The 16,257-nt window shown below is 31.3% G+C and overlaps 1 protein-coding gene across 1 annotated transcript; it reads right to left on the bottom strand.

Moving 5' to 3' along the window:
• Nucleotides 1–6,811: 6,811 nt before the first annotated feature.
• Nucleotides 6,812–7,333, bottom strand: LOC122513543. The gene has a single exon (XM_043629949.1). It carries the CDS (start codon nt 7,331–7,333, stop codon nt 6,812–6,814), a length of 522 nt encoding a protein of 173 aa, XP_043485884.1.
• Nucleotides 7,334–16,257: the final 8,924 nt, after the last annotated feature.

Here is a 16,257-nt window from a genome sequence, read left to right as displayed (position 1 = left end):
TAGTAAAGGAGCATTTTAATTAAACTTATATTTAATTGTAAAATTTTTGTTTACAAGGATTATAGAAGTGAAAACTTGTTTAGAATCACTGTTATTGATTACTTTACGAAACAAGAAAACGTGTATAATTGTATTCAATGCATTATTTGTAATGAAATCACCGGTGACCCACGAGAAGCTGTAGATTATTTGTGTTGTTATCAGTTGCTTCAAACTGCCAAAAAATGGTAGTTGATTATAATTTACTGACGTAAACTTATTTGCTCCGCCTGCATGATCGCTGGACGGATCAAGGTCAGCGATCATGTTGCCGGTCCTAAGCCCGGGAAAAGGAGGAAGGTTGTTGGATCAGGTTAGCCCCCTACCCAACGTAAAAAAAAAAATTGCTGCTCATAGAAACGACACTCTGCTTTAGAATAAGTAAAAAAAAAGAATGGAACGAACATATTAGCAGAATGGACAACAGAAGAATCGTCAGAATTGCACGGGATAAGTCATCGATTGGCCGCAGAAGTACGGGGCGCCCACAAAAAAGATGGTGCGACAATTTAACAGTGCAATAGGCAGAAAAACGTCGTTACGAAACAGGCAACTTGCCTAAACTAAAGAATGAAGAAGAAGAAGAAGAAGAAGATCTAAGAAATTAGAGAAATTTGAATATATTTCCACCTTTTTCGATATTTTGGCATTGCTTATAATTCCGAATTTCTTACTTGGACTGCTAACATTACCTGAATTTTGTACTATTCCGTTAACATATATGTACAAATATTGTCTAAAATCACTACTGTTCCCATCTCGACAAACATTACACTATTAATATCTATTAGCAATCTTAAATGTATTTTGATGTGTTTTAAAATCAAATCTCATACAAAACCTAATAAAGTATAATAATAAGCTGAATCTAAGATGCAACAAAAAATACAATTGTTTTTAAGACTGTTGAATACGTCGGCTAATGGTAAAAAGTAAATTTTGGAAAACAAAAGACCTTACTAAATTTACGTTTTGACATTTACAATTTTTTAAATGTTTATTGCGTGTTCATATTTGATATAAAAAATGTCTTAACTTTTAAAGCGAATATAAAAGAATGTAAGATCAAGTAATGTCGTTTTTTTTAATTATTCATACGATCTTACATAATTGTGTGGAAAAATTATTTCTCGAGAAAAAAGCGTTAGCTGATCACTACTAATAAATCGAGACTCGTAAGTAAAAAATTTCAATCTTTCTTTGTCAAACAAAAATGATAATTTTTTTTTCAGAAGCACTTCTTGGTTATTTTTAAATATTTTAATAAAAGTGTACCTAAAAATTGGTTAAATACGTCAAAGATCTAAACAATAAAAAATTACTTTTAATAGCGTCTTAGCTTCTTCCATATTAAAATCTAACGAATCTGTTCGACGTCCATTGAGGACGGTTTAAATATGCGAGTTCATAAATTATTCGTATTATTTGTATATGATACGAATTCCTACGCGTGGTTTTATAATTCGTTACCTGTACGTTTTTTACGTAAAACTCGAATTGTCTGGACGTAGTAGAGGGGAGGTATCCCCACAATGGGTGTTAAAGAGCTCTCGCATACACCTCGTATGACCTTGAACGTCCTCGCAATTCATTGACGCCGCATCTGAAACATACTTTCAACGCTAATTATAAATTCTCTAGAATAGCTAAAATACCCCGAACAGATCTGAGTAGTATTTATGCATTAAATTAATATGATTAAAAAACACATATATGTATATAATATATACATTACTCTAATACTAAAAACATGGAAAGATATATAAATTCAATAAATACCGATACGTATATATACTATAATTCACATTCGTTATACTTGCTTTGGGAACATTAAATCATAGTTATCTGTTTTACAAAAAAGTTGTTTAAATTATATTAGTTATAAGATATCTATTTACTTTTTATATTTGAATATAAAATTCTAATAATACCAAAATTTTTAATGATTTGTAGTTGTAAAATCATTTTTGGATTAGCCAGTTTTTTGCAAACGATTCAATAACGATAAGAATATATATTACTTTCGCCTACCTAATGTATACGTTAAAACTTTTTGGACTTTGGAAGGCTACGACTGCGGCAGATCAGCATTGAACACGAGGTCACTGTTAGAAACGATCGAGTAAGACCTCCCCACTACTACGTCCAGTCAATTCTAGTCTTACGTAAAAATCGTACAGGTAACGAACTATAAAACCACGCTTAGAAATTCGAACCATATAAAAATAATACGAATAATTTATAAACTCGCATATTTAAACTGCCCTCAATGGACGTCGAACATATTCGTTAGATTTTAATATTGAAACAAGCTAAGACGCTATTAAAAGTAATTTTTTATTGTTTAGATTTTTTGCGTATTTAACCAATTTTTAGGTACACTCTTTATTAAAATATTTGGAAATAACCAATAAGTGCTTCTGAAAAAAAAATTATCATTTTTGTTTGACAAAGAAAGATTGAAATTCTTTACTTACGAGTCTCGATTTATTAGTAGGGATAAGCTAACGCTTTTTACTCGAGAAATAATTTTTCCACACATTTATGTAAGATCGTATGAATAATTAAAAAAAAGCGACATTACTTGATCTTACATTCTTTTACAATCGCTTTAGAAGTTAAGACATTTTTTATATCAAATATGGACACGCAATAAACATTTGGAAAATTGTCCCTACTCTCTCACTCTCACGCCATTTGCTCGTCTACTGTGTTTCTGTGTAGCGTTTCATTCAAAAGTGATTGTGAATAAGTAGCGTGAGAAATGGAGAAAAAAACTCGGAGGAAGCAGTCATTTATTCAATTTTTGAACGAAAAACTTCATTCAAAAATGAACAATGACAATGACAATCTACAACAAGATCAGGCACTACCAACGATGCTGTATTCTCCCGTTATTTGCAAATCTTTGTATCATATCACAAATTATTCGTATCATACTTCAATTACCATAAGCCCATCATTTCATTCTTAAAACATCAACCAATAGAAATGTAAAGAAATATTTTAAGGAGTAATATTAGTTTAGGATAGATATAGGATAATCTAATCTTAGTTTGTATAATATAGAATAGAGAATTTATGGCACTATAGAATCCGTAAGATAGGGTCCTCTTAAGAAAAGGATATAATATTTATTTCTGAACAAGTAACATCTGGTGATCTAGACTGTGGAGATTTCGGGAACGCTTTGTACTCACTCCCACTCTAAGATGTTACGTGCATTTGAAAGAAAGACGGTTGATGACCAATAATGGGTCGGAAAAGGGACTAGGACCGCCTTGCGTCCCCTTTCCCACTCCGTCGGCGGTGGGACCGATGCATAAGAAAAGAAAAGAGTTAGTCTTATGATTGCACTGCGGTAAGTCTTATGATTGCGCCTCGAAAAGTCTTATGATTGAGTCTTAGGAAGTCTTATCGTATTATGCCGAGATATTAAGTGTTCGTATTATGTGAAAGTGTTAGGTGGCCTTATTGAGTTTTATGTCTTATGTCTTACGGTTTTTACGTCTTATGTTTTCTTATGTTATGCTTATTTAATTACGAAGATTTACGTTTAAGTGATTTTATGTACAATTAAATATATGTGTATTTCAAAATTTTAATCCTGACAAACTGTTATCTAAATAATAACGCCCTTTAACCCTTGCATCCAGATCAGAAAATGGTCGGTTACAAATGCAATAAATGTAATGCATTTTCTTGCAATATTTTTATTTAATTTTTTCTTTATATGAATTATATTAAATATTTCAAAGACTAAATCGCGATAGTGCGAAGTGCTAGTTATAATACTTAAAACTAAGCATCAAACTCATCAAAAAATTTGCGAATTTGATCGACTACATCTCGTTCGAGATAGAATCGAGATAGAAATAAATCTTTCAAATCGTTGCAAATCCTTTTGAGTCATGACACATAATAAAGATTACAGAAGAGTGACAGAATTATTTATAAAACAACATGATAAAATGAAATAATATAATTTTGTAACAATTCTGTATAAAACTCGGAGGTAGGACTTCCACTTTTAAGTGAAAGTATACCACGTGTTTTTCCGGGGTTCCCACCTGCTTATAATTAAAGTTTTCACATTCATTCAGAAAAGTATGCCACCTGCCAGTATATTGGCAATATCTAAAAAGAGCAAACATACATACATACATACCCATCAACCCACTCACTCCACGATTCTCTCACATACCACCAGGGTGCAAATACCTAAACTAGAGAGCATCCCCCGACGCACCTCCGACACCCTAGTTTTAAACCACTTGTTTTCTAAGCGTATATGCTAAAGGTATACGTACTTTTTGCTGTAATTGACAACCAAGGCTGATGACTATTGCAAAAATGACTAAATCAAAATTACTGGTACATACTAATATATGTGCATTCTAATAATATACGAGTATATCAGAGTTTCCATAAATAAATTCGGTAATTCTACCATTAAAAACGATTTTATTAAAAGAAGAAAGTATAAAAATTTAATATAAATGTAAAAATGCAAATATTCGTATTTTTCATCTCATAAATGACTTTACAAGTAGTACTTCAAATATTGAATGATGCATTAATTAAAAACTATCGCGAAAAACGATGTACGGTACACACTACCTAATACGCATATAGCAAAGTACATCGTGCAACCACTGGTACAAAGACAATCGCTAATAAGGGAAAAATTTAAAACTGAACCTATGCTAACCATTTCTTACCCGTACGAGTAGCATTTGAGCACACTCCTAGATGGGAAGGCAGAAAGTATAGGAGGAAGAAACGAAAGATTAGCTCATTAGAAGCTGAAAATCATGATTTGAGAAACATGATTAAAAAAACATAAATACATAACATATAAATTCATTTCTATAGAAATTCATCTAAGCGGACTAGGACTCTATAGGTTATTTAATTTTTTTATAATTATTTAATTTTTTTAACTTTTCATTTGTAAGAAATTTTAAATTTAATTTTTTAATAAGTAAGAATTTCAAAAAAGAAAAAGAAATATATAAATATATATGTAAAACCTCGGACGACTCCTTTTATTAAGTTAGGTGCTCTAATTAAAGAACTAGGCTTTGTACCACCACTTAACTGTTAGAGTCTATCCGTCGCGAAAAGGTTTGTCTTCGTGTTCATTTATTGTTAATATCGAAGTATCGATATATCAAAATTATTCGCACTTACATAAATTAAACACGATGCAATGCATTTAAAGATAATATCACATGCTTTTCTGGACGAAATCGATAAATAAATAATAAATAAATAATAATAATAATAATCGAATAAATTCTCGATTTCAACACTACTAACGAGAGCAAAATAGGAAATATAAAAAGGGCGTTTATTAATTGTACTGTTAATTAAATAAATATAACCGATGAAATAAGAAGACCTATCCTGAACTAATAAAACATACAACAAATTATATATTTTCATGAGTTATTGATGAAAAAGAATTACTCGTGTGCTCGTAAATAATTTATTTAAATAATTACAGCCAGTAGCTCGTGCCGATTAGGACCTTTAATCCTCGGCATGATTGAAGAAATTTAAAGTTCCTCCCGTGCTCACTCATTCGTTACCAACCGTTATATAACATATTTGTGATATTTTAGAATTAAAATAACACATATACGAAGTATTAATAGTTAGCATTAGGAGTTCTGCGGTGGCTCCAAAACACTCCTACTTCATAACAAGTATTGTAGTCTGACGATCGGAGAGTTACTCTATTTGTTATTGAAGAAGATCCATCGAAGAAATTATTCCACATCTATGAAGAGGAAGATAATCCGTCGTTATGTCTGTAACATAAAATAGAACAAAATGATAAGTTATATGTAATATGATTCAAAATCATAGCAAACAAAAACGAATAAATGTTAATAAAAATGAATATTCAGAATGCATTCCAATGGGATGAAGCTCAATGGCACCATGACGATGCATCACGCATGTATCAAATAACGCGGTATAAACGAAAATAAAAACCTTATCTACAAGTTTCTTCTCGTAAAATCAAAATTTGCAATTACGGCGAACAACACTGACTTTAATTCGCGTATGATTTTAATTCATTATGCATGCGATCACTGATTCTATAACTGCTTCCCAAAACTGATTTGCACAAAAACAATGCAAGTACAAAAATCTTTATTAATACGCTGATTAATACGCGAACTGTTTGTGCGACTGTTTAAGGGTAAAAATACAACTTTACTCGAACAAAATCTAATGCAATTACTGCCTTGGTCGCAGTTAATTTAATATATAAATTTTAAAAATAACTCGCGAACGCGACAGAATTGAAATTAACGAACGAACGTGCTTCTTAACACGTTTTTCGCGGCGTTGGTCCCTGGGGACCGCCGCTGAACTTTTCTTCGGGACGGCGTCGGTCCTCGGGGACCGGCGTTAGACTTTTCGTTCGGCCGACATCGGTCCGGTGGGACCGACAGTATTAAAGATAAAAAAGATAAATGTCGCCTGAATGAAATCTAGTCAAATATAATTCTAATGAGCTTTATTAAAGCAATCTAAGCAAAAGTATGGCTTTACACAGGTAACAAAATGTAACAACTTTTTTTGTTATATTTTTGGCTTTCTTGGACCCAAATAATCTTGAATTTTTAGCATAACAACCAGAACAATATTTTCGAACTTTATGGACGCTTCCTTTCTTTTTCTGCAATTTATGAAGAATTTTTCCTTCGCGATGCGGAATTTGTTCATCTTCTCGCTGTGTCAGTCCATTCACCAATTATCTCCGGAATTCCGTAACTGATATTTTTTGTCCTGTTACTTCTTGAAAGACGAAGAGCGAATTAATCACAGCGGTGTTCAAACATAACTCAAAGACTAACTTTTTATACCATTTGAGTGTTTTCCTCAAGGGACTGCTATACGCACTCATTTCATCTGATAAATCAATGGATGTTTTTGCTTTATTATATTCAACTATAATTTGTGGTTTACAGCAAAATCTGCGTTTTGTTTTTATGTTTATCATTTCACTGGAATGTTTTGTGGACAGGACCAAAAAATCTCTCTTGTCCTTCCATTTCAACACTGTAATACCCTGATTATTTTCTTTAGCTATAAGTTCTCCACGTTTCAAATTAGTTCTTATCACATCACTTGGGTTTTCCCTACGATTTGTTCGAAGTGTTCCAATCAAATGTGCGTTTTTTTCTATTAGGCGATTCGCTAAATCGATACTGGTGTACCAGTTGTCAGTATACAATGTGTGGCCTCTATGAAATAAGTTTTTCAATAGAGACATTACAACATTTAACGGAGTTGTGTTTTCCTTATCGAGACCTTTTTGGTGTACACATTACAGTTATAAGTGTATCCATGACCACAACATAATTTAAATAATTTTATACCGTATTTGTGTTTTCTCTGTTTAAAATCGTTAGGAATGATTCATAAACAAGGTAATTGGGTTCCATACGAATTAAAGCCGAGAGATGTTGAACGCTGATTATACATGAGTGAAATGCTGTTAGCTAGGCACAAAAAAAAGGGTTTTTACATCGAATCGTCACTGGTGATGAAAAGTGGATACATTATGATGATCCAGAAAGAAGAAAATCATGGGGACTACCTGGCCACGCGTCAATATCCACAGCAAAACCGAATATTCATGGAAAAAAACTCATGTTGTGTATTTGGTGGGATCAGCTGGGTGTGGTGTATTACGAGTTGCTTAATCCAAGCGAAACAATCACTGGAACTCTCTACCGAATACAATTGATGAGATTGAGCCGAGCTCTGAAGAAAAAACGCTCTCAATACTATTCTAGACACGAAAAAATTATTCTCCTGCATGACAATGCTCGTCCACATGTAGCGGCTCCCGTGAAAAAGTATTTGGAAACACTTGATTGGGAAGTGTTACCCCACCCGCCGTATTCACCAGACATTGCACCGTCCGATTATCACCTACTTCGGTCCATGGCACATGCTCTGTCGGAGCAGCGGTTCACATCATACGATGATACCAAAAATTGGGTTGATTCGTGGATAGCCTCAAAAAATAAGGAGTTCTTCAGACATGGAATCTGAACGCTGCCTGAAAGATGGGAAAAAGTAGTTGCTAATGATGGACAATACTTCGATTAAATTTAAACTACCGTTCTGTCACAATAAATATTATTTTTTTGACAAAAAACTGCGGAAAATTATTTGTACTCCTAATATATATTTATAAAATTAAATAAATAAATAAATGAATAAAAGTATAATAATCAAAGAAAAATAATCGGCTTACTTTAGCGAATGTTATCGATCATCAAGCACGGAGGGGGAAACTGGTTTCTTTATCAACTATATTCTATGTAAAAAGAAAATTAATAATAATAATAATAATGATATAATAATAATAACATTAATTAAAAAATAAACATGGAAAATTAAAAAGTAACGAGAAAAAATAATAATGATTATAATAATAATAATAATTATTATTATTATTATTTTTTTTTAAGTTATTTTTTGAAGTTATTTTTGAGGTTATTGAGGTTATATTCGTTTTGATACGCCAAAAAAGTATAACTTCTTACGTACACACACCAGTTTTTTTTTACTTTTGGCTTTAAATCTATAAGAATCTATGAAATACAACATCGGCATAATAATAATGTAATTATAAACTTTATTAACGTTCGAGTTTTCAATATTCAAGAAATGTTTATTATGATTATTGTCCGTTATTATTATTATCTCTACCAAAGACAAATGTAGGACGCTGAATAAATTCCCCGTTTAGCTTCTATCTCTAAAAGCAATAAGATTTAAATAGTTAGTCGTTAAGCATACATTAAACCGTTAAGATATAAATTGAATATTAGTACGTTTATTCTCATCACAAATTTTTAATTCTTTTTTTATAAATTATATTGATAAACATTACACTACTTAGATCCTATACTTATATATAAATGTAAATAATATAATAGAAAATATAAAACATATACGTGTTTCTAAGAAATAATTATTTTCATTTACTTTATGAAAAGTGTATAAAGTGTATTGAAGTTAGTGGAGAAAGCGAAAAAAAGACTGAACGAAGAATTTTCAAAAGTTTATCCATTTCCGAGCAATTAGTGATAAAAAGCTTTCTCTTAATTGAAAACAATGAACAATGAGGATTTATTACCCAAAATTAATCAAATATTTATTATCGAAATAAAGCTCTTTCAATAATGAATATTTTCAACCTACAGGGAGAAGAAATTTTTTCTACATGGGTAAATAAATTTGAGTATGTAGCACATACGTTAGAAGTACCAAATAATAAAATGGTTGAATTGTTCAACACAATGGTGGATGGTGATGTCCATACGGGTGTCAAGCATGCGTTCCCTTCTTTCAACTACTCTGAACTTGCATACGAAGATATAATATATCATTACCTGTGTTTTTTTGCTTCATCCAATGAAACCGATTTACAAAAAATCGATTTACGTGTCGAAATCAATATGAAAAAGAAACGATAGAAAATTATGCTGATAGCTTACGAAAAATATATAAGAAGTGCAATTATCCGGATCGCTTAGAAAACATATTATGCGAACGATTTCTTAATGGAATCCGCGACGATGATATAAGAAATCATTTAAGTAAAACACCTGGTTTATCGTTCGATGAGACGGTAGTAGAAGCCATTGCATTTGAAAAATCTAATGGAGTAATTGATTATGTAAATTTAGCTCTTCCTATGATTAATATGTACAATCAAGAAAAGAAAGATATATTTTATGTGTGGTTAAATAAACTTGAATATGTTATGAATATTGTCAGGGTACCAGATGAGAAAAAGGTTAAATTTTTCAACGAAATGGTAGATAATGATGTCCAAAATAAAGTTAAGCAGACTTTTTTTTCAGTAAAATTCTCCGAACTTTCATACGAAGATATTACAAGCTATTATCTCCGTTTTTTTTATTCTTCCTATGAAAATAATGTACACGAGAAACGTTTTATGTGTCGAAATCAGTATGAACAAGAAACGATAGAAAATTATGCTGATAGTTTACGAAAAATGTATACGAAGTGCAATTATGAGGATCAATTAGAAAAAATATTATGCGAACAATTCCTTAATGGAATCCGCGACGATGATATAAGAAATCATTTAAGTAAAACACCTGGATTATCATTCGATGAGATGGTAGCAAAAGCTATTGAATTTAACAAAATAAATAATATATCTGATTATCTAAATTCAGCTCTTTCTATGATTCATGTTTATAATTTAGAGCACAAAGAAGTATTTTATGAATGGTTAAATAGATTTGAGTATGTAGCGGATGTTGTTGGGGTACCAGAAAGGAAAATGATTAAATTCTTCAATGAAATGGTAGATAATGATGTCCATAATAGTGTTAAGCAGACTTTTTTTTTTGAAAAATTCTCCGAACTTTCATACGAAGATATTATAAGCTATTATCTTAATTTTTTTAATTCGTCCTATGAAAATGATGTGCACAAGAAACGTTTTATGTGTCGAAATCAGTATGAACAAGAAACGATAGGGAAATATGCTGATAACTTACGGAAAATATATAATAAGTGCAACTTTACAAGTCACTTAGAAGAAAGATTATCGGAAAAGTTTCGTAATGGAATACGTAACGTTGATATAAGAACTCATTTAATTAGATCTCCTAGATTATCATTCGAGGAAGCGGTAGTAGTGGGTGTTGCACTGGAAAAAAAATGTTTGTTTTGCAAAGTAAACAAGAAAGCCTAAGTTTACTACAGGACTTTAAACAATAAACAAATAAAAAAGAATAAGCAAAAAAAATATCGCAATTAGTGTAGTAGTCTTCAATAATTCACGAAGAAGAAGAAAAGCAAAGAATATCACATTTTTATAACATTTTCTACGAGAACAAGAAAAGTTCTTAACCAGTAAGGTTTTATCATCAGCTATTTAAGAACAAGGAAATTCCATTGAAAATATTACACTAGCAAAGGTTAAAAGAAGTTTAAGTAAGCAAAAAAGCTGTGTTTCTATCGTTAAAGAATATTCCTGCACGTTATCGATAAATTTCAAACATCTTTTTTTGGACAACAATTACACACAATTAAGATATTATTTTTATATTAAAGACATGAACATTTTTTTTGTTTTCAACAAATGTTTCTAACAATTAGACGAAAAAAAAATGATATATTTTTCGAGAATAATATTGTTATTTATTTAAATTTTGTACAAAGTGAATGCACAATATAATTATGATATTTAGATAAAAACTGTTTATAAGTTAGTACATGTAGTTACCTTATATTGTCCTATCAGGTTTTTATCATCATTTTACAAATTGTTTGACAAAATGCTAATTAATTGTTTCTTTAAAGTATTAAGTACCCCGACATTCTGTAAGCATCATTTCGGGTTTCGAAAATGGCTTTGAATAATCGAGCAAAGTCATCGTCTAATTCGTAATATATCACGAAATCTTAAACAGAAAAAATACTGTTTAACAATATTACTGGACTTTGGACAAGCTTTCGATATAATGTGATACACTGGACTATTGTATAAACTCAAGTAAACGCTGCTGTATCCTTTCTACATAATCCTCAAATCTTACTTCACTGACAAAAAATTCGTCCTAAGGTACCTAAATTACTTCACCACACTTTTTCCAATCCTATCCGGTATCCCATAAATCAGTGTACTAAAACTATTATTATACGTAATTTACAAGGCAGATTTAACTAACTCAGATGAGATAACAACGGCTTCATTTGTGGACGACACAGCTTTGTTAGCATCAGATGACTATCCTCAAAACGGGATTGAAATCCTTCAACGTCATCTGCACGTGCTAGAAAAATTATGCCAAAAGTGGCGAATCAACATTAATGAAAATAAATTAGTACGTGTAACCTTAACGCTGCGTAAGCGCACATGTCCTCCTGTGACCAGAAATTAAGCAGTTTTACAAACTAAAGATTTAGTCAAATATTTAGTTAAGGTACTGGAAAACAGACTGACACGGAATTCAACTGTAGGGAACCTCTGGTAACTCAAATATTGAAATTCTTCACAGATTTTAGTCAAAAACCCTGCGAATATTTGCAATGTCTTATGGTTAAAACAAATGAAAGAATTTACAAGGACTTAAGAATTTTTACAGTAAAAGAAGACATTGCAAATATCAGTGAACACTACAACTTCCGTTTAGACAAATATCGAAATCCTCTAGCAACATATTTGTTAGAAAATACTGGTTTAGTACTTAGGTTAAGAAGGTTCTACCCTTCTGATCTAGAAACAAGATTTGGCTTATCAATTATCTTGTTATGCTGATAGAATTTTGTATGTTTACATTTACCATTTTATCATCTCTTGCCATTATTGTTAATGCATTACGTCAGCATAAATTACTCATAATGCTTGCTGAGAATTGATTGTATTTTCTTCTATTAATAAAAAAGAATGTTTAAAGATAATATTATTTAGACGATTTATATTATCTATTGTATTTTTATTTGATTTTTGCTTTAAGTGAATATAGAAAATTGAAAGTTGGTTATGAGTAACTCTGTGTCTAATTTTGTTTATGTTTACGATCTCATGCCTAAGCTTTTGAAATTCATCTTTAAGGTCTTTCAGATCAATAGAGTGATGTACGTTTTGTAAAACAACATAAAACGATTGTTGATTGTTTTGAAATAGTTTTTTAACTTACTGATACTCTAATTTACTCTTTACTCTGATATTGTTACTCTACTCTTTAAACTCTTACTTTACTTTTTCAACTCTTACACTCGTCGATACTCTTTACACTCGTTAATACATTCGTCAAACTCATCAAACTCATACTCATTAAACTCATCAATATACTCAGATTACACTCGTCCAACTCGTACTCCTCTGCCCATTCTCTCACCTTATATCCTTTCTTCCTTTTGTCTTCCCCGCATCCACGCTAAATACATACATACATACATACTCTCTCATTCCCTTCATACTACAATAATAAAGGAAAACAATTCTTATACCTATACCTAACCGAAAAACAACTTTTTCCTGATTCTCGATTATTCTTGAATATTCATATTTCAACGCCTCTTGTTTCTATATTTATTCCAATCCCACATGTATGAAAACTAGCGTTAGATGATTTCAATATTCCCGTTATTTTTCTACAGGTCTCACAAGGGGACCTTACAGGGATACCAACGGATTTTAACGAGCTTTGGTATATTAGTAGTATACTTTTAAGGTGTTATTGTGGTAAAATATTTTCGTCAAATGCCCAGCCAATTTTGAGAATAAAGCTTTAAAACATTATTTGTTATACAATTGCATGCATTAAAATTATTTATTTCTTTTTATACATTAAAATTATTTTTCAAATTTGGCGCTCCAGCGAGTGTTTATTAGTGGTCTTAGTTTTTATTTTTCTTCACCTTTTTCCTTCAGCCCGATATTCACGCGTACACCGGTCCGGATTTTGTAACGTGTACAGTTTTAAAACTATACCTGAAACTATTATGATTACTCTTTTAAGCCCTGTTGTCCTTCACGTCACGTGATTACTGCCAAAATAAAATATGCAATATTTAAAATCAAGATTCTTCTATACGTGAATACCTGGATGGGTTTCATAAGTTTTTCTTCATTAATTAACTCGTTTATAAAAAATATTAATATTTTTTGAAAAATAGTTCACCACGCGATAGTCTATTTATCCGATTCATGAAATTTCGAGTAGTTTGATACCACTGTTGTTTAATCAAAATTTTTTTTCATTAGTTATCTTATTGTTTATAAGAAATAGAAATTTTGTTGAAAAAAAAGTTCACCACACGATAGTGTATTTATCCGATTCATGAAATTCCGAGTCGTTTAATACCTATATTGTGGTACCGATTTTTTAAAACTAAGAAACGAAACTAAGAAAAAAAGAAATGCAGTCTCACTGCCTCTAATCTCGTTTATTACCACTAGTGGGGATTCGCGCATGCGCCGTGCAGCATATGAAAGATCCGAAGAGTGTGACTTTTGTCTTACTCATTGGCTTCGGAGTAAGCGACAGAAAAATTGAATATATTAAAACTGCTTTTTTCCATTCAAAAAAAATTTTTTTATATTTAATTTTTAGCTAGCCGTACGCATTTTGGTCTATAGAATCTGTCAATATTAAAAAAAAATTTATTTTTCAATATTGACTATTTTTTAATGCCAAAAAACTAAAATTCGTTTTTTGATAAAAATGGCCAAAAATTTATTGAGCTTTTTTGAGCTTTTTCATTATAAAGCTAGATTAAAGTTACAATTTAAAAAAGAAAATTTTTAATTAATGGATTTTTCGCTGAGTTAGAGCTATTTGTTTACAAGCGCTCGCACTCGGCGCCTATATTTTTCATTAAAAAATTCATAACTCGTAAACTATTAGTCGTTGAGGAATCGGGTTTTACTCGTCGATTTGTTATTCTTTTCTCTAAATTTCATACGCAGCATGTCTCGACTACTTTTTATTAGTTTGAGATATTTTAATCTAAAGCTACTTGCAAAATGGCTATTTCGTAAACGATTGAATTTCTGCGATTTTTTTCTGTGAAAATGATCTACATATTTTTCTGAATATTAAAAAAAAAATTTTTAATTTTTGAGCAATTTTTTTTGGAAGTCGTAAACAAACCCTGTATTTTTTCTTGGCCGACTGGATTATATGCCGTGCCTTCCTATCGTTCACTTCGGTAAAGTCTCGTAGCCGTCTGCAAAGGTGCGACGTTGCACTGCTATTTAGAGACCATGTTGCCGCGAACATATTCTCCTCTGTGCGTAATCCCTTCTGTGATTTGGCAACCGCGCACAATACACGCTCTCCGTGCCGTTCGCTTCCAGCGGTTCGTTTGCTTTTCGGGATCTGCATTTTTCTCTGCACAAGGTATAAGAGTGGGAACAGACGAAATGTAACCACGTAACAGAACATAGAAGGCGTCAGAAGGGAGTGCTAATACAAATTAATACGGAGTTGGCCAATCGCAGAGCGAAGCACACGTCGTGTGTACTATTACTCCTATTACCAACAGCTCTCAATAATTTGCGTAATTTTAATGTGCATCATCTTGTCAACAAAAACGGTTCAAGGTTATGCAATAGGATCGTGCTCTGCACAACTGAAATGCCAGATATTTATTATGCCACATCGAAAGGGTCGTAAAGGATATAAACCTGATCATTTCTTTAGATGTCGAAAAGTTATTGGATAAATTAGAGAATCAAAAATAAATGTTAATATAAAAATATTATTCCAATATATATTATATGTCAAATTCATTTATGTAAAATATAATGAAAAATATAAATATTGTAACATTAGGGGAGAATAAGTGTTAAATTAAAAATTAAAAGAGAAAAAAAATATTAAAAGTATCTTAGCTATTATATTAGTAATTTGTAAATTATACATTTGGATATAATGTTAAAAAAGAAAAATTTTATTGTAGCAAGGGAATAAAATGTAAAAAAGACTTTTTGAAATTTTTGCTTGAAGGTAAGCGCGACCGGAAACACGTGGGTCTGTCAACAATGTTGCCATATATGTGTCAAACCGGGGATTTATTGAGTAACGTGTTAAGATTGATGGGTAATATAAGAGAATAAATTTGAAGATAAACGAATTTAGGTAGTTTCGATTATTTCTTATAGTAACTACCGGATTTAAGCATCGCTTGTCTATTCTTACACCACTGAATTGTGTTTTTATTATAATTTATTTTAATACTAGATTAACTTTCGCTTGTTCTTTTATTTCATTCTAATGATCTTGAGGAAAACAGCGAGAAGAAGAAGTAATAAAAGATAAGGCGGTAGGGGCGAAAGTATTTCAAAGGAAGAAAAACGTGATGTAAAAAGTGGTGGAACGTCACAAAAGCCTAGGAGGCATAACTGTATCTACGCATAAACGATCTGTATATGTAGCTGTCCTAAATGAAAGTAATTATGCGTCCTACCCATGCACAAGGCTCAAGACACAATACTCCAACCTTGCTCTGCACGCCTTTGCATGCCCTAGCAATTACCCTAACACCGCATTCATTAAAGCAATTCGACGCTAAGTACAAATTCTTCTCTACGGGTTAAACAATCAAAACAAAAATATTAGAAATGTTATTCAATGATTTTAATAGTGTCAATAATTTGTTCTAAGTTTGCAGATAGAATTAAAATAA

The sequence above is a fragment of the Polistes fuscatus genome, unplaced genomic scaffold (assembly GCF_010416935.1).
Source record: "Polistes fuscatus isolate 324 unplaced genomic scaffold, CU_Pfus_HIC Scaffold12, whole genome shotgun sequence".
In the NCBI taxonomy this organism is placed as follows: Eukaryota; Metazoa; Arthropoda; class Insecta; order Hymenoptera; family Vespidae; genus Polistes; species Polistes fuscatus.
The sequence above is the reverse complement of the archived record's forward strand: the minus strand, read 5'-3'. Positions and strand labels throughout refer to the sequence as shown.

Bases quoted from the DNA above. Each gene is read 5' to 3' on its own strand.
- LOC122513543 (XM_043629949.1), bottom strand. From the start codon at position 7,333: ATGTCTCTATTGAAAAACTTATTTCATAGAGGCCACACATTGTATACT.